A 19,980-nucleotide genomic window follows, 5' to 3' on the forward strand; every position below is an offset into this window, starting at 1 on the left:
AACAGTATTTAATATCAGGCGCTCAAAGTATCTGTAACAGTTTTACCACAATTTTAATGTTTGATGGCACTTTTTAATGTACCACAAAATTTGTTGAAAACTAACATAAGTGAATCTGAACTCCAGCTGCTTGAAAAGAGGAGCAATTGGTGTTCTAGTTGCTGGATATTATATTGCCTCTATTAATGAAGGTCTTCCACATAAAATATTTTTGACATGTTTTACATGTTTCATTATTATTATTGATTTTTCCAGTGAACAGCCCAGATGTCCTGGCTGCTGGTCCTCGTTTGCATACACATTAAAGTACTGTTCTCATATTTATCCCATTATGCGTGTTACGTGCTGAGTCAAATTTGCCTGGATGGGTGTGTGAGGGGGTGGGGTGTCGGTGAGACAGGGGTGGTGCTGGCATCCTATTTCTCTTCACACGTTACGGAGATCTGGATCACATTTAAAACACATGTTCCTGCTCTTTGGCTGTGTGCGGTTTGGCAGCTCCGGAGGAGAAGACACTGACTTAACAGTCACTGGACTTGACCATTTGACAGACAGATATTAGTAAAGCAAGACAGCAACACACGAGCAAATAAAAAGCATGCTTTGTGGCTGCACGGAGAGACATAAAGGGAGACAACGAGACAGACGAGAATTAGCCCAGGTTTTAGAGGAAAGGTATCTGTGGCCTTTTTTGAACCTCAGGGCCTTTTGTCTTTAGGGAAACCACATTAGCATCTGGAGAGCTGTGGAGAGACAGTGGAAAGTTTAACATATACAGCTACTGTCACCACTGAGAAACAACTAAGGAAATCAGAACACCAACAACTTACTAAGGAGGTGGGAATATAGAGACGACATACGTTTGAACCTCACAGACCAATCGCACATGTACGAGAAACAGAAGTCTTCATTGGAATCTGGACTAGCATGTTTTTCTGAGGTAATTTTTAACTTCTAACTTGTAGTACTGCTTCTATTTAACTGGACCCTTCAGCTTCTGCACCAAAGCTTCAGCAGCAAGACTTCCAGGATTTAAAGCCTTTTTAGCCCTCCATTTGTTTCATGGGTGTCTGTGTAGCCGTGACAGGTTACGTAGGCTCAGGATCCCATACACACACATTCACACACTACTGTGAAGCTGAAAGATCAAGAATTTGTGTTGCACATACTTGCACTGAAGACTGCGTGTGTGTGTGGTCTGAGGGACTCTGCTGGTCTGGGAAAAAGAGTCAGAGAGGGAGTCAGCTCAAAGAGCTGTCTGCTGGCAGGGAAGGAAGACAAGTTAATACTGCTGAGTGCTTCTCTGAGGAAAACAGGCAGAGCCTAGGGATAATGATGACGATGAAACGGACCCTGTGCAGATTCTGCTGCTTGCTGACTGTGGTGGTGGAGCTGAGCTGGTTAAACATGGGCCACAGCATGCACAGAGAGGGAGGAAACAGGGTAAGTTCAGCATTACTTTTTTTTTTTTTTTTTTTTTTTAATCTACGTAGTATGTAACAAAACAGTACTGTCATCTCTTGCAATCACTTTTTTTTTGTGATTGATGCATAATTGTACTATCACATTAATGATTCAGGGATTGGTTTCACTTGTTTTTCCAGTGACGTATTACCTCTTTTTTTGCAATCACTCGCATTGGAAACAGCTGCTGCAAGAAGGATACACTCACGCTCAGCATATGGTCACCTTGTTCCATCCTCTGAGTTTATAATTGACATCATTGCACCATGTCCACACTGGCATGTGGCTAAAAGGGGAAACATGTCAACATTGTATCTGCGTCATTGGGACTATTTAACCACTTCAGTCTACTTATAGTGATTGTCTTTCTGAAACCAACAATCATTTTCATCATGTTCCATTTTCCCCCATTGACTTTCCTGAAAGACTTCCCATCTTTACCCCTTGTTCAGTTCCTGTCATCCCCTGGCACTCCCTCTCTGCTTCTCACGTGTTGGCTTAATGGTGAAAATTACAGAGGGGAAACCTCCCTATTTTCTTTTGTTTCTCTGATTTAAGTGGAAGCAGTCAGGCAGCCAACCTGCCCCACCCTCTGCTCTGCAACACACTGAACACATCAGAGGGCTCAAATCATTACAGTTGCCCAGAGTAAATAAAACAAACATTGCAAGTGCATGACTCCCCTCTCAGAAGTGCCTTTGCTCTGCTTGTACACACACCATTTTCCTGCCTAAAATACAATCCTGGGAACTCTTTATATTTTAACTCTCCCTTGTCTTGCTCAGATGTATTTCACCATATTGCCACTTTGATGTCTACTGAAATGTCCCCAATTTAAAATAAAAAGAGAGCTGTTAAAATCTTTGACAGAGGGAAAAGGGCTCTGTATCCAATCTATAGCTCTTTGATTTCATTCTGATTTAGATCTTAACTCTGAACTCTTAGGATAGTCTGTTGCAGCAGGAATATCAGAATATGTTCAGAAGAAGACAGGTATTAAGGAAAACTAAAACAGAGAAAGTTGCTGCTTCGCCTGTTGACGATCAAACTATGACATCAGGCTGCTCCATGTTGCTCCACTTGTCAGCAACCATCATATTAGTCTTTACATTAGCAAGAAACTGTAGCTCTTAATAACTTTAATGTTGCCCAATTCACTATTGTTACATTTTACATTCTTGATTTTTTTTCATTATTATTATTATTATTTTTTTTTTTGCTGACTGTAAAATGTATCCATTTGTCAACATTGATTGAGTGATTGCTCACCACATGCTGCTATTTTTTTGTCTACTATACGTGTTAGTTGTGCCATTTTGGAGACCAATCATACTCACTGTTAGTTTAAGCTGTTAACATGCCAGCATTCCATTATACACAAAATAGCCGACGTCTCGGGGTGATGTGATGAAACAGTGGGAAAGGAAAGTACGATCGGCCTCCAGCCTGGATGAGTTGCTGAGACTTGCAGACTTCCCTGACTGGAAACTGTGGAAGTGTCGTCTGAGGCTGCAGCAGCCAGAGCCCCAGACAGAGAACATTACTTCATCACCTTTGGTGGGGTCACACCGATCTACGCGCTACGCTGCAGAGTCTTACAGCCTGGAGATACTTAAAGGTTGGGTGAAGCATACACAGCATGTTATGTTTAACTGTTTGTGTGTGCTGGTATGGTTATGGACATGTGTGTGTTGCTTTTAGCCATAGATGAAGAGTGGCAGCGGACTCAGTGCATGCCAAGGGAAACATGTGTTGATGTGGCCAAGGAACTCGGTACTGATCCGGCAATATTTTTCAAGCCGCCATGTGTATCCATCCACAGGTTTGTTTCACACGAAATCCGATCATTCAAATTTTACGTGGGTCACAAAGCCCCAAGCTTTTTTGTTGTGTCTGTGTCCGACCAAACACTCAAGTCAACAAAACTTCTCAGCAGACATCAAACGCTGAAATAAGTCTGACTTGTCCAATGCAGTCCTGCTGCCCTCACACACCAAACACTTTGTATTTTTCTTTTTAGCTTTTTCTGTATTTAATTTTATCTCTGACTAAATATGATACTTTAGATATAAAGGGCACTCATCGGCTCCCTGAAGTCAGCTACTGTACAACAACTCGGCCCTGTATTTATACAGCTGTGAAACACATAAGTTAGATGCCGTGCACACCAATTTACCCAGATGTCAACTGGTGTTTGCAGATGCAGTGGCTGCTGCAATCAAGAGGGTATCACTTGTAGAAACACAACTACTGTATATGTGAACAAAACTGTGAGTGGCCTGGATTTACTCTTAAACCTATTTATTTGTGATATAAAGAGTAAGCGCTCTTACTCTGTGTGTGTGTGTGTGTTTTAGGTCTTACGTGTCATTCCTTTCAACTTTGTACCAGAGCCTGTGCTAATAAAAGTAGCCAATCATACAGAGTGCAGGTGCATGGAACCCGCCATAATACGGCGTAATGCTCAACCCTACAGCACCCTTGGGTGAGTCCAAAACCTCGGTCAGTCTCAGTCCTGATGAATTTGTTGCAATGCTTTTCCTTTTGATCTAATCTCTGATTGGCAGCTGCTCTCTAATGGCCCAGCTGTCAGAGGCAGATGACTCCAGGAGACTCTGTGCCACTGGCTTGATCTGGGATTGCTCTGCAGACAGATGCATACCTTACCCTTCCAGTACACCAGGTGTGTATGCGTCGGAAGTCAAAATGGGCACAACTTTGGCACAATAAGGTTGCTATTACATTCATTTCAATATTTTTACAGATTCTGGTAAATCCATTTATCTGTACTTGACATGTCTCGCCTTGTTTGAACATTACACCTCTTCATAAACTAAAATATCTCAGCAACCTCTTGAGCGAACACTGTAAAAACACGTGTATCTTTTGCCAAATGTGTCCTTTTATCTTTTGGTTATTCCCCACCAACTCTATGTTTTAGCAATTAGCTCAAATCTCAGATGACGAATGAACCACAATGCAGATAAATTATATCTAGCTCTTCTTTTTCATGTAGTAGTTTAATATGGCATAATTTCATTATTAAAGACTGACCAAACTGATGTGTTAATGCAGAGATTCCGCGAGCACAAAGTCATTTCATGTATTTGTATGTATTAGATTAGATTAGATTTTCCTTTATTGTCCCACAATGGAGAAATTCACGTCATTATAGCAGCGAGAAACAAACAAACAAACAAGCAAACAGCAGAGACACACAATACCAAGTAGTGCTACCCATAGCAGCAGTTGCACCTGGGAAGTTAGAAGAATATTGCACAGTTGTTATTGTACATTATGTATTGCACAGTATTATTCTTAGTGTGCGTGTGTGTGTGGTCTACTGGGGGGGTCAGTCTGGTCATTCAACAGTCTGACAGCAGCAGGAAGGAAGGACCTACGATATCTCTGCTTCACACACTTGGGGTGAAGGAGTCTGTGACTGAAGGAGCTGCACAGTGCACTGATGGTGTCCTGCATGGGGTGGGAGGCATTGTCCATCATTGATGATAGCTTTGCTATCATCCTCCTGTCTCCCACCACCTGCACTGACTCAAGGCGGCAACCCAAGACAGAGCTGGCCTAAATACTGAAACACTCCATTATTTCCCCATGTTCAGAGTTGCCGATTAGCTCATGGATGCCTGACTGTGAGATAGATGTGGAGCGCTGTGATTGTCTTCCAAGACTCACGCCAACGCTCCAGCCAAGACCTAAGTATCGCTGCCAACTGAATGCTTCAATCTGCACGCACAGGCGTCAGCGTTTCGATCAAACGTCCTGCAGGTAGGTCAGACACAACTTTTAGCACAATAATGCTTGTTTCTCATGGACACCAGCTCTGATCCTGCCATTATCATATATATGCCATTATCATATAAGCAACATCCATCCATCTTCTACTGCTGATCGTGGGGGCTGCTGGAGCCAATCCCAGCTCACTCTGGGTGAGGGCAGGGTCACCCTGGACAGGTCAGGGCCAACACACAGAGACCAACAACCACTCACACTCAGGTGGTGAGAGGAAACCGGAGTACCTGGAGGAAACCCACACAGACATGGAACAAACATGCACACTCCACACAGAAAGGCCCCAGGCCGGGAACCGATCCCGTGACCTTCTTATTGTGGGGTGACAGCGTTAAGCACTATACCGCCTCACAGCCCCCGTATATGCAACATGTTAAATGTTTATGAGAAAATATCAGAAAATGATTCTTCATTATTGCTGGGAATCAGGAATGAGGAAGTGAGAGAATGCAAGCACATGCAACAACAACCAAATACAACACGTACAGTTTCTTCACCCCAAGTGAAGGCTAGCTGGGAACATTCATTCTTAGCTCTCTTGTGTCTCAATTCATGCATATTTAATTCCTCTTAATGATCCCTCTTTTATTCACAGATGCAAATTGCCAAAGTAGAAGTCCACTGGTGAAATACAGTATATCACGACAACCTGCTCGCCAAGGCTTTCTGGAAGCAGAGAGAATAGGCTAATAATTTATTTACAGTCCTATTTATGCTGATCACCTTAACTAATTGCAACAAGATTAACACAACCCATGTTAATTGATTTTTTTTTTTTTTTTTTTACTTTTTTACCCTATGAGTCAATCAATGTGTGGATTTATGTTTTGTACATTTGTTCTTTGTGCACTGAATATGTAGTTTACATTAAAAGATTATTTTTATAATTTAATTTACCATGTATGAATTATTCTTTCTAATGGACATTGTATTCATATTCTCCCTTTTTTTTTTTTATCTATGCAAGGACTTATTTTCTAATTCAGTATGGGACTGACCTGATACCATGTCTTGCCTTCAGAGGGAACACACCTGTATGCTTCATTGGAAACAAAAAGCTGATAAATTCTAATGTGGAAAATGAACTTGCTAAGTCATGTCTTACCATGTCAGAAATACAATGAGGGTTTTGTAACCAGAGACCCTGGAGCGTCTATAAAAATATGCCTTCTTCCTGGAAACGTTTATGCTTCATATTTTATTTACCATGAAAGGAAAATTAAAGTGTATTTGTGTTTCTGGACTAACAAAACACTTTTTGAAGTGAGAACAGATTTATTTTATGGAACCCAAAGTAATCACATACAAAATAAAATACTTGTTTTACTGAGCACTCACTATCCTTAACAGGGCACGTCATCACTGCTCTAACGCATGCTGCTGGTATCTGCCATCTGCCATCGCCTTCTAGTCAAACAATGAGCCCAGACCATAAAGTGGCTGCTGATTCGGGAGTCTATACTTCTATCTATCTCATGTGTACATGTGGATTTCGGGAAAAGGTATTCACTCAAGGTCTCTATGCAGGCCAACACAGATTGAGCAATTTCAGAAGCATAGGGAGAAACATTTTCCACATGCACAGAGCTGATAGAGAGATCTGTCTAGGCTCAAGGCTGGTCGAGGCTACAACTGCCATCAAATGTGCATCTAATATTGACTTGGTGTGGGTGAATACTCCCGCAAACAAACACTTTGTAGAGATGACTTTTTTTTTTTGTCTGTAGCTCAAACAGTAGATCAACCTGGTTTCAATGTTCAGAGACAATCACACATACAGCTGTACAGACTGACATGAGGTGATCTGTCATTTTTTCAACTCCATGTGTTTTCCATCTGTTATGAAACTCCATATTTTCAGATAAACACCTGTAGCCAAAATGGCTTTCTGATAGAAGAGGAATAGATTGTCTCTTCGCTCTCATAAAACAGCACTTTCATTTGTAAATGTGTTTATTTTGCAGTTGTTACCTGGTGAATGTATTGATTAGCAGTTTGAAACTCCTGTTAATTTCCTCAGCATCTTAAAAAATGCAACATGTTAGCATCAGAATTGATTTTGTGCCCACCATAAAAGTCATAATGTTGTGCTAGCTCAGAGATCCAGAGGATACATTAGCACAAGTGTCTGTGACCATGACAAGCTCTACTCTGGGTCCTTGGTGCATTCATTCACATCAGTGAATTAATGAACAAAAAGTATCAGCTAATGGAAATGACAGACAGCAGAGGGAGAAATACAGTTCCTTTTCGTAAATTAAAAAAATGTTGAAAGAAAATATCATTTAAGTCATCATATCTGATGAATGAAATATTTATTTGAACACACTGTATCATAGATGAAATAAGAAAAAAAAAAAAAAAAACCAACTACTAAACAAGTTGAAGTTCTAAGGAGTTTTGTCTCCCCCTTGCTGTGCTCTTTGTCCTACTGCCACCTTCCTAACTTTTACAGAGTGGGAACATGAATAGAAAATAACATTTTGCTCTGCTGCAAACAACTTTACAAAGAACGTTGGATTGCTGTCTTATTAATTTACCCAACAGGCATCAACACTTCTCATCAGTGCATTATAATAATGACTAAATATGCTGGTTTGGAGAAGAAAATGCAAGTAGTCATATAGTGATATTGAAAGATGAATATGAGACAAAGAGATTAATATAAAAGTGTAAGAATATGATTTCAAGAAATTTACCTCCCTTTTCTTCCACTTGCCCACGGCCTTTATGCAATGGCCTGGTTTAAAGGCTGGAAATAGACTGGTTATATCCTGCATCAAAAAAAAAAGTCATGAATTTAATATATTATATCTTGTTTGTAAAATCCATAATCCATAAAAAACAACATATTACAGTTTTAAAGGGGGTTTATGCATGACCAGTCTAGTGCACAGGGTCTTTTTGGAGTCTGTCATCACAAGGTTTGCAGTCAACCAGTAAAGGCTGCTTCCAGGCAAACAGTATGTAAGTAGTAAGCCACGCATAGAGCCCTGGATGAAACCACAAGTAAAATGCTGCAACAGGGTTGGACTGTGATATTGGGTGTGATATCTGACAAAAACCCACCGCTCTGATCCGTCCTACTCTTAAAGCGTTAGATGGGGGTCTGGTCAGGGTTGTGCTGGCCCATCAAGTTCCCCCACACCAAAGTGAGAGAGAAATTTCCCTCACTTTGTACGCAGTACATTGTCATATTAAAAAAGAAAAGAGGGCACCAACCTGTAGCCACCAGCTCGGTCGAAGTTTTGTATAAACGATCACTATGCCCAAACCCTAATGCCACCCAGAGATCCCCAACGCAGACATGTACATGTGTGCATCCCCTGTGTGCATTCACTTTAGATACTATAGCGTTGGTTATAAATTCAATAATCAAACTTTGACTTAATATTTAAAAGAAGATGTATGTGACATTCATAGTATCTCCCGAAACGCTGAACATCATCAGGTTCTCCTTATAGTTCTTATGTCCTCCAAGGAAAAAATAACCAACTTTCTGAAATTTTGCTGTGAGGGATATGCAGCTGAATATTACATGACATGAAACTGCATGAAAGCCTGTACATTTACCTCAATGCAGCCCAGAGGGTGGAAGGAAAATGATCATCGTGAGACAATGACTTTGTGAAGTCATTAAAAGTCAGTAAAAGACTCGTAACATGGACAATAAAGTTAAGTGTTGCACAGTTCTTTATCCCAGCCAGCAATAACAAGGCCTATTAAGGAGCAGATGACATAGTTCTACGAAATTTTTAAGCAGAAAGAAATATGGGGAAGTCACATAATTGCCCAACAATGCCCAACAAGTCCCACGGTCCTTAGTCCCTCTTCCCTTTCAGACAAGCGTGTCTTAGAATAATAAGTGTGCTGTATGGCAGCAGTCGGCAAACCAGCCTTTTCTTGTCATACCTGAAATCATAAAGATACAGCTTGGCTTGTAAGTTTTGGTTAAACATTTGGAACGCACAGCAGCGTCTTGTATCAAATTCCTGTCAAATGGAAGTGTTTCATTGTTGAAGAGTTGAAAATATTCACTGCAAATTGGACAGAAAATCAGAAAATAACACATGGCTCAAACGCAGAGCTTCAAAGTAAAGAGAAAGAGGATTCAGTTTGCTGCGTTGTAAGATGATTGTGGCTGCCGTTAGTCCCCTGTGTTGTATTGTAACCTCTGCCTGAAAGACATACAGCAGGTTTCTCCTGAGACATCAAGAGTGGAAGAGGATTACATTCCCTTCCTCTGATATGCCTTGATCATTCTAGTACTTTGCATTTGATTGCTTTCTTGGCAAAGCCTAATGAAGGTGCTACCCACACAGGGATCTATACCACCACTGAGGCTAGGACAGGAATATTTTTTCTTGCAATTTCTTTCCTCCTGCTGAGCCATTGTCTATCTATCCCTCTGTAATAAAAGGAAATGCCACTCTAGTCAGGGTGAAATGATATGTGAAAAACAGAAAACAAAATGTGCTATATCTGCATTTGAGGAAGCTATCCAGCGGCTCCAAGACACAAATGGGGCTTCAAACATTGTTGTCCAGTGTTGTGTAGCGATAGTAGATAGTTTAGTTCTCTTTTTTTTTTTCTTTTTTTTTTTTAGCATGTTCTCAAGTCATTGGCTTCTATTAAGATGGCTAAGTTGCTCTACTGCACTTGGATTTTCAGGCTTCAGAATCATGTATGTGTGAGTTTGACACTAGAGGGGCTGATTTCACATTTATCTGCTGAAGACAGTAAGTCTATTCAGAGTTTGAAATTCCCACATGGGTAAGATGGATGTTGTCATCACAGATCATTCGGAGTTAAATGAATGTGACGTGAAGACTTCATCTCCTCCGCTCTGAGAATAGACTAATATGTGAGGAAGGGGAAACGTGTTTTTTTCTGTCAGTGAGGAATAGGTGGAAAACTAACACATTTGGAAAATCACAGTTTTCTGGGAATGATTGAGACAAAAATGATTACTTAAAGTGGATTAGTTAATCCCTGGAGAGGATGTTTAGACATTTGATCAACTTAATACTTGTATTTACGGTTGTCATGGTGCTGGTGTGATCATCAGAGGTGATCATCCCATGTTCCTTCTGCCATCAGTAAGGAATGTAGAAATATGAATTGCACCACTTTATTTCTTGATCATACCATGAAATAATTTTAATTTCCTGCATTCTCGCAGGAAAAAGCACAAAACTTCTTGCAAGACCTACTCAGACCTACTTTGTCTGTCTTTGAGGTGACCTTTGACCCTTTCTGAAGGTTTCCTGCTCAGGTTTTATGCTTCTATCATTCCTTAAACTACAAAGATAGCAGATAATTTATATTTACACTCTAAACCTTTTTCAGAATGAGCCTACCAGTAAGGATGACATGTTAAGTTGAAGGTTGAGACTATGCAGGACAGAAATTTGACAAGGCCACAATTAAACAAACACTATCCAGACTGATGTACACTCCTACTCATTGCAACCTGGGCACGATTCCCTCCCTTTGTGAAGCACCAAATTAGGACATCACGGTGTAATATGAAAACTGTGCAGTATATCCAGCATGTGGCATTGCAGAATGATCATGTCCAGGAAACAGAGTGCTATGGTGTATACACAGTCAACAGGAGTAAGACCCCAAAGATAACTTCGATGCAAAGGCGCACACAGGATCTGTTTCCACCAGGCAACACGTGGGGATTAATTCAGTGCACACTCGTTTCACTGTACTTTAATGAAGTTTACTGACTGGTGAGACAGATAATATATAACATTTAATCTCAGATAATATACAATGGTGCACCTTGAAGCTAAACACCAATAGTGTTAACCTTCTGTCATTTTTTTAACAAGTACAAAAATACAAGCACACTTTGGCCAATCCAATCAAACATGGCAAATGTGTGTTTATGATGCGTGCTTTTACAATGCCCACACCTGTCGAACCAGAGGACAAAGAACATTTACCAGACAGCTCTGAAGGCACGTCTAAAGTTTCACAGTTATCACTTCACATCCATCTCACATTTAGAAATATTGTGCACATACAGTGTCATAATACATGCAGAATATCAAACTATGATACATTAATATTCAGCGGAAATAGAGATCATATTTAAAAGCACATTAATCTTTTCACATCATGATAGCAAAAGCTCAGTGTTACTTCTGATTCTGTGTCATAAAATCATGAAGTCTCAGTGTTGGTGATCTCACTTATATGAAAGAAATTATTATATTATTAAAGATACTATCTGACTCAGTTCTTTTACTGCTTCTCCTTGATCTGTCTTTTCTGAAGACTAACACTTGTTTTTTCCTTGTTTTGTATTATGTGTAAAAGCAATGCACATGCCGTTGTTTCAGGAGAGACGATTACGGCTCATGGAAGCAAAATGCAGTTGTGAAATCTCATCTCTGTGACTCGTTTGTAAGCATGTAATGAAACCCTTAAGGGGGACTCTCCATTAATGATGGAGGTTGGTGGTTTATCATTTACAACAACCTGCTATACAAACTCCATATGTGGGGTATAAAACATTTATCAAGCACAGAGGCTAAAGAGATTCATCTTCGGAGTCCTGATTTCACATTCAAGCTACATGTCACACTCAAGGTGTTCCTTCCATTTGCTGTCTACACCCTCAAACAAAAAAGCTTCAGAGAGCACTTTCTATGAAATGAAAAACACTGAAATTATGTCAACAAGTCCAGTGTTACTTGGTTCCATCAATCTCCATAAATCCAGAGAAAGAGCAAGTTGCCACTACCACATTGTCCTGGCAGCATTTCCCATTAGGGACTTGTAAAAATCAGTTTAGAGTTATAAACAATTAGCAGGATTTAGTGTATTTGGATTGACCTACTAGTTCGTCAGGATCAGGTTCTATTACAATATGCAATTACTTGAATGCGATTAACAGCAATTCACCCACATTACTGCAATTCACTTACAAAAATGTAAATGTTACTAAAGACATTTTACAATGTGCTATGATAGCAACTGAACTGAGGCACAAATTTTACAATACAAATACTTCATCAAAAAGCAATAGATTAAACGGTTATATATATATATATATATATATATATATAACACAGACTTACACACAAGACTTACACACAATCCTCCTGGTATACCTGTCTGCCATTGATCATGCTCAGACTTGCCATGGAGTAATGTGTGCTGCGAACAGAGGTGACATGTTTGTTGTGATGTGTCGGGCTCTGTGAGGAGCGTCTGAGCAGCATACGACAGCAGCAACACAGCTGCTGATTAAACTGCTTCTTGAACGTTTTGCTCAGCAGGTACAAGGCAAGGGGGTTGAGGCAGGAGTTGGTGAAGGCCAGGATACGAGCAACAACGCTGCACAAAAAGTGAACCATTGAGGTGTCCACCTGGCAGGAGAGACATATATTGGTGAGAATTTCTTTTGAAGCAAATTTGTCCAAACACGTTTTTATATATAACAGGCACGCTTTATGGCCCAGTGAATTTCTGACTTGTATTTTCTAATGTTGAAGCCTGTTCCACTATCTGATCATTAACACTCACAAAGCTAAGAACTGTGAATATAATATATAATGTTATAACTTTATGAAGAGGAACATAAATGGCAGTAGAAAATTTGCATTAGATTCCTTCAGAACACAAAGAGAGACAAACACAGTCAGCAGGTGACTTGGTATACCTGGGAGTAGTGATAGGAGCGGTATATGTAGATGATGTGACTGGGAAGCCAGCATACAGCAAACAGACCAACAAACACCAGCACTGTCTTGGCCAAGCGCTTTCTTGATTCAACCTGCGGTTTGAAAAAAATTTAAAGCCAAAGAGGGATGCTACAAAAATGTAACTGACAAAACAATGTTTTAAATAGCATGCAAAGTATTTCTAATTGATTTTTGCAGCCTTCAAAATATAAATCATAAATAATAATGAGGTTTGTAGCAACTGCAGAAGTTTGTGGCATTGTGGCTGCTGATTGTTGAAATTTGGGGGGTACTTGGTGGTATGAATGCATTTGCATTTCCACGATTTCACTTGAAATGAAGACAGGGATTCAACCACCTGCTAATCAATGCTTAAACTAAATAATAGTCCCAACTGTGAATAAGAACACTGCAAATAAGATGAAAATGTTGGTAATGTTTTACCAACAGGGCTGCAGCCCTGCTAGTGCCGGCTTTAACACTGGCCTGTCTCCTTGTGTGCATGTTTCCGTCCACAGGCAGGTTTGACGCACTCTTCCTCAGGCTCAGTGCGATGGAGGTGTAGTACACTGATATGACCAGCAGAGGAATGATGTAGAAAATGAGGAATGAGGCCATGGAGTGGATCTTTGGGTGCAGCTCTCCAGCATGTGGATAAGGCGCACAGGTGACAAAACTCTCATTGGTGGTGACATTGAAGGTGTGGAGGTCAGAGAAGACAGCCTCGGGGATAGCCAGGACCATAGAGAACAGCCATATGAGTGCTGCCCTCAGGATGATGCTGTTACTGCTGCTTGAAGTTTGGATGTCCAAGGGCTTCACAATGGCCTTGTACCTGATTGACAGAGAGATGTGATGTAATGGTTGGAACACCTACCACTGTTTTGTTGTTGTGGTTGTTTTTGCTGTTTGTTTGTTTTTTGTGGGGGGATGCTTGTTGATTTCTAAAAAAAAAAAAAAAAAAAAAGGAACATGACAGGCAGCAAAGCCAAAACACTACAAATGTAATGTAATACACCTCAGGTTAAAGCACTGAGGAGCTGAGGGTAATTTGTGTGTGTGAGTGTGAGTTTGTCCCTAAGAAACACCCTTTTACATTACAAGTAATCATAATAATGGTTCACAGAAAAATATTGACAACAGCTGTTTTAAGAGAGCAATACAGAGGAGCCAAAATGTTTATATTAAGAATTGTGGGAATAATATCGTTTCAGTTTAATTAAACTGTTTCTCTGTTTGCTAAAAAAAATGCTGTTGGTAAACTATAGGCACTGATGAAGTTCTTCCTCTCTCTATAAGTCACGATATTAATAAGGATTTGCCACTGAATTTTAACATTATTAGGAAATGAGATAAATTAATGGGCTAATAATAAAAAGTTGCAGTGGTGGGCCGTGCACTTCACACCTCGGCCTTCAGTAATGTGATACACAGCCCTACCTGCATGTGTCCACCTCTTATTACCATCTTTATCACGCCATTAGAGCATTTAAAATCAATGCCTTTCAGAGCATAGCCAATCAAAGGACATGAACATGTCACGTTCAATGTGATGCCCGCTAACCGGCCCCAGTGCCGCTAGCTCCAAATCTGATTGGTTATCGCAACCGCATGCTTGTGCTCACTGAAAGTGTGCAGGAGCCCTCACTGTTGATTCTGAAGGCCTCAGGGAAGATTTTTTGGAACCTGACAACACATGACAACTGAAATATGATTTAATAAAAGGTCAAACATAAATACATTATTATTGATTGATAATAAAAACATTCTTCAGTTATTAATAACTCTATCAATGCGTTAATTATCAGAAAAACACTTATTACATCAAAAGGGACACAGTAAATTTAGAAGAAAACTTAATACCAATGAGTTACATTTCTTACAATTTGGTTTCCCAGAAGTTGTTGAAATCGTATCTATCATCTACTACCGTGGCGGTAAAAGCATTATCCTCTGTTGAACTTTAGGAGGCAATACACAAAATTAGGGACAATGAAAACAATCCTCTTCTAAAGGATAACATGAGCCTGGTGGTGTTATGAACAGGTTAATGGAGAGGTGATTATAGAAATCTTTAAATAGTTTTAATAGCACAGGTTATATAAAAGGCAGCGGAGTATGTCTGTCCTTGCCTCCTTTACTTCCACTGTTTATTTCATTTCATCTAGTGTCCACAGCTTTTTCCATCCTTATGTGTTTGAAGCAATGCTTTATAATGATATAAAACCACTTCATTAAATGATAATTTGAAGGAAACATTAGGGGTGCTTTTTATTCACAGTTTGACTTCGAGCCTCAAGAAAACTTCTGGAGAATACCGAGTGAAATTAGGAGCATCTGTTTTTTGTCATTTTCCATCAGGATTGAAAGATATTTGCTTGTGGCAGCCTTTGAAAAATTACATCACAATCAGTCAGATTTCCTTATTCTGTATGGGTTAGGCTTACAAAAACCCATTTTCCAAGTTATATATATATATATATATATATATATATATAACCTGCACACAACAATCCTGCAGAGACCTGTACTTTCATGTTAAAACTGACTTTCATTCAAGTTTACGACCATTTTTGGAGGCAGAATTCACTGGCAGGTATTTCTATCTATCCTACAGTAAAAACATTGTGCTAAATATCAGAAGTAACTTTTTAGTACACCTCATTTGCAGCAGTAACTACATCCCTTAACAGGCCATTAAGTAGACATTCACAGAGATGTGCATCACTATCACAGCATGTTAGACAGCTTTAGTATAGCAGTGCCAGTACACATCAAACTAGGACAGTTATAGAAAAAACGACAAACCAGTGGATTTTAGAAAAGTCAAGACTGTACTGACGCCCTGTCAAAATGCTCTTCAACAAACACGCCTCCCTCAGCTGCCGAGCACCAAAACATAGAGCAGCTTCCTGTTGCTGCAGCATCCAATTAAGATTATTGATTGATAATAGACGGAAAAGCTTGGTGTGTTTCATCTATCCCTTCTCTCAATATAAAAAAAAACTTTAATTAATTTTAAATGAGAAGTACTGTGCAACTTCAATGAGCATTTCCAAACTGTGACTGAAAGACTTTTCCTTTTTGTGACTTCTGCCTTCTGTGCATTACTTTAATGGGTTTAATCCAACGAAAGGAGCTGCAACGTGAAATTCAAAGATGTGATTCACATCTGAAATTACTGATCTGAATGGCATAATGGCAAATATAAATTGAGAGCAAAAGAGCAAATATTGCCTTTGCACATTAACCTGGAGGTGATTGTGTTTCCTCTCACTACTTTAAAGAGGAACAGCCAATTCAAAAGGTGGCTTTTGTGTGTGTGTGTGTGTGTGCAGCTTCTCACTTTGAAAAAGACATCATGTTACTGTGATGTCCAGACATGAGTTGGCTCTGCTGAAGGTTCAGTCAAAAATGATGCCTTGTCATCCTTCAAAATGTAACCCTTCAGCCATCTAAACTGTAAACTCTATCTAACTTTACCCTCAGCAAAGAACTGAAGTGTACTTCAAGCTAAAACATCTCAAAGTGGTTATATTACATTCATAAGTTTGCAAAGAAGTGTTCTGCCTCCTGTAATGCCTTTGCATATTTTTAGCCAACACTCCAGAAGTCGAACGTTATTAAGGGCTATATAAAACCTGTGGTCACTGAAATCCTGTTTTCTCTTCATCGCTTTCTTACGAACATAAGATTATTATTTTGCAGTAGACATCTTATGTGATCCATGATGACAAAGAGTCCGTGTTGCTTTTAAGTAAGAGAAAATAACGGCGCAACAAAAGATGATGACGTAAACTGAACACACATTTGGGGACAATTAAGATAATTGTGTCTCTCACACACACACACACACACACACACACACACACACAGACATACTGTCAGAGGCGTTGCCCAGATGTCTACTCTCAAATGTTGGAGTGATTAAGCATCGTAATGATATTGTAGGTTATTTTTCTTTATCTAACAAGTGCTTGTAATCATTATTTGACAACAAATTACTGATGATTGATTTTGGAGTAAATAGTGCCAACAGGTCTGTGATGGCTCACCAGCCTTGTTGTCATAGCATATACATATGTGTGTGTGTGTGTGTGTGTGTGTGTGTGTGTGTGTGCGCGCGCGCGTGTGGGCGCACAAAGGGACAAAACAGGATGACCCTTGGATAAATGAAATGAACCCTAACCCTAACCCTAACCCAGAGGGGGGTGGAAAAGAGATGCACCCTACCTGTCAGCAGAGAGGGCTGTGAGGGTGAACACAGACACCCCGACCGAGGTGAGCTGAATGAAGGGGATGACTTTACAGCCCAGCCTGCCGAACAGCCACTCCTCCGACAGGTACCGGCTGGCGTCCACCGGAGCGCAGGTCACCAGCAGCAGGACGTCCCCGAGCGCAAGGCTCGACATGTACAGGTTGGGCACATTGCGGCCGGATTTAACTGAGCAAAACGTCTTGATGAGGGTGATGTTGCCGACCAGCCCCAACACGCCTATCGCACCGTAAACTGAAGCGATGGCCAAGCCGGAGATCCACATCGTCCGTGCCGAGCTTTGGAGAGCAGTGACGCTGCGCGACGCGTTTGGCTACACATGGTTCATCTCTGCCACCGTCAGCCAGCCATCCACCCAGGAGAGCTGGAGGTTTGTTTGCTTTTAAACAAGAGTTCAAATGAACGAAATCATCATTCACTTATCGAGAGTAGGCAAAACTAATGCGATCCCTGTTTTGTGTCCAACACCAGAGGAGGCTGGTGTGAATGTGAGCGGTGGAAGGGGTGTAACACAGTCACTGTGCACAATATGCCCCTTTCAAGAACAATCGATGGACTTTTTTTTTTTTTTTTTTTGGCCCTACTTTTAATTTTACAGGAGGATGCGAGGAAATGGCCTTCAATCAGACAGCCTATGATTTATCGAGGAAGAACATACTAATCAATAATGACATGCACATCCCCCTTCTCATTTACTCACATAGTGCCTTGGCTTGTTTGTTTGTTTGTGTTTCTTGCAGTGGGGTTATTTTGTGTGTCTGTGTGATGTTTTTTGTAGACACTGACTGATGCAGACATGTAGTGAATACTGAGACCTGACTGAAAAGCTCCTTGATGGACAAGAGAGCATCTTTCAGTGTCATTACCAGCAACTGCAATAGCTTTACAGCCAGATGAGTCCTGGATTACAGTCCTGGGACCTGTCTGGAACATGACAAAGCTAACCTGCTCATGTTTAGCAGCTAACCTCTTTTGTGCACTATATCATTTTTGGTATTTTGTTGGTATTTGCTAATAATACATTTGAATATCTCTACTGTCATTGTGAAATGGCTCATAACGTCCATAACTCCTGACACAAAATAACATACAGACAGCAGTGACAAGAAAACAATAAAATAATACTAGAAATCTTATATTTGAAAAACCTGTTGTTGTTTTTGTCAGAGCCAGATTTCATGCAGAGGGAGCTTAAACTGTTAATCTAGTTAGGTCATGCTTGATTGTAAAGCAACATACAGATTATTCTTCTCAACACATGGTGGTGCTGGAGGAAAAATCGAGGGCTCGCCAAAGCCACTATTGCTTATTCTACGAGGACATGGATGTGTTTGCAGAGCCCAGTTTCTTGGCTAAAATTATGCCTGGGAAGTAAAGCAAATCCATTAATATTCCCCGGTTCAGTATATTAGAAACACAACACAACACACATGCACAACATGATCAAGTTGTTAAGATGCATTAACTAAAAGGTGAGTCATGTTGTGATCCTTTGAGGGGTGCGGTTTTTACACAGAGCAGTAGACTACCTGACCTCCTGCTACCTAGGGAGTTCCTGTAGAAAGCAGCAGGATGTAAGATGTGACGGATAATCCATTTTTATCTCTGCAGTTTCTCAAGAGCTGTTGGCCATTTTTACCTGCTTGCATTGTGTGAGATGGCAAAGGAAAGCCGTATTGTGTACCAAACTGATTGTGCGGAGGTGAGTATAACCTGTCAAGTGCACAAGAGATGAAATTGGTCACAGCGTTAGGCATATAGATGAGAGGGAATGGAGGAGTGAAAAAGAAAGGACTGTGGAGGTGAGATGGGGAGTAAAACACACTGCATATTATCACCGAATGTACTTATACACACAAACACACCCACACACAGATGGATGAGGTGGAGACAATGGAACACTCATCTTTGGATGATTTCTTTACCCTTTCTAAAGAGTGACTGGCTTTGGAACGGAAATTCCTAATTTATACAAGGAAAAGGTAGGCAGACCTGAAATGTCACATAAATATCAACCAAAGCTGCAGATGTTGCAGCACTAATTATGGTCATTAGAGTGCGCTAAATAACAATAATCATAATCGCAATTATTAGCAAGCTGCTGAAAATACATGGTTCAATCATCACTTGACCTGTCCTGTGTCTGAAATGTGGTATATCACAGGAAGCTTAGTTACCTGGTGCCTATAGCCATCAATCACAATCAGAGTATCAGAATATGCTTCATTGTCATTGTAGACTTGTTACAGGTTACACCAGCCTGTTAGTGCGTTGCCTCCAGACCCTGTAGCTTCTGCCAGAGGGCAACAGGTTGAAGAGGCTATGGCCGGGGTGAGATGGAGCGAGGAGGCTCTTCCTTGCCCAGTAGAGTCCCTGAGATTCTGAAATGTCCTCCAGGGAGGGCAGGGGGCGATCTTTGTGCCGATTTTATGACTGCCTGTAGGGCTTTCCTGTCTTTTACTGTGCAGCCAGCATGCCACACTGTGATGCAATCACGTCAGCAAATTTTCCACTGTGGAACAGTGGAAAGTTTGCATTAGGCTTGCCTCCAGCTGACGGACGCCTCTTTAGAGTTCTTAAGAAGTGCATAGCTGTTGTATTGGTGTGCTGTGTCAGGTCATCAGCCACATGATGCCCAAGAAACCTGAAAGAGGAGAAACCCTCCACGCAGACACCATTTATCTGCAGTGGGGCATGGCCTGCTCCCGTTTTCCTCCAGTCCACTGA

At 40.6% G+C, this 19,980-nt stretch overlaps 2 protein-coding genes across 3 annotated transcripts; one reads left to right on the forward strand and one right to left on the reverse strand.

The window, feature by feature from the left end:
- The first annotated feature begins 475 nt into the window (after positions 1 to 475).
- On the forward strand, positions 476 to 6,476 carry vegfd (vascular endothelial growth factor D). The gene is made up of 8 exons (XM_029498166.1): positions 476 to 1,443; positions 2,851 to 3,082; positions 3,166 to 3,286; positions 3,665 to 3,734; positions 3,822 to 3,949; positions 4,032 to 4,147; positions 5,085 to 5,250; positions 5,870 to 6,476. The coding sequence occupies exons 1-8, from the start codon at positions 1,063 to 1,065 to the stop codon at positions 5,886 to 5,888; spliced, it is 1,233 nt and encodes a 410-aa protein (XP_029354026.1). The 5' UTR covers positions 476 to 1,062; the 3' UTR covers positions 5,889 to 6,476.
- Positions 6,477 to 10,995: 4,519 nt separating this feature from the next.
- On the reverse strand, positions 10,996 to 17,718 carry grpr (gastrin-releasing peptide receptor). Of its 2 annotated transcripts, none has more exons than XM_029497685.1 (4): positions 17,211 to 17,718; positions 13,464 to 13,812; positions 12,956 to 13,069; positions 10,996 to 12,662 (listed from the first exon to the last, which is right to left on the reverse strand). In XM_029497685.1, exons 1-4 carry the CDS (start codon positions 17,516 to 17,518, stop codon positions 12,381 to 12,383), a joined length of 1,053 nt encoding a protein of 350 aa, XP_029353545.1. In that variant the 5' UTR covers positions 17,519 to 17,718; the 3' UTR covers positions 10,996 to 12,380. The 2 variants fall into 2 exon arrangements, with proteins under 2 accessions (XP_029353545.1, XP_029353544.1); XM_029497684.1 differs by having other exon boundaries at positions 13,422 to 13,812.
- Positions 17,719 to 19,980: the final 2,262 nt, after the last annotated feature.

Source organism: Echeneis naucrates, chromosome 3 (assembly GCF_900963305.1).
Source record: "Echeneis naucrates chromosome 3, fEcheNa1.1, whole genome shotgun sequence".
NCBI classification, from domain to species: Eukaryota; Metazoa; Chordata; class Actinopteri; order Carangiformes; family Echeneidae; genus Echeneis; species Echeneis naucrates.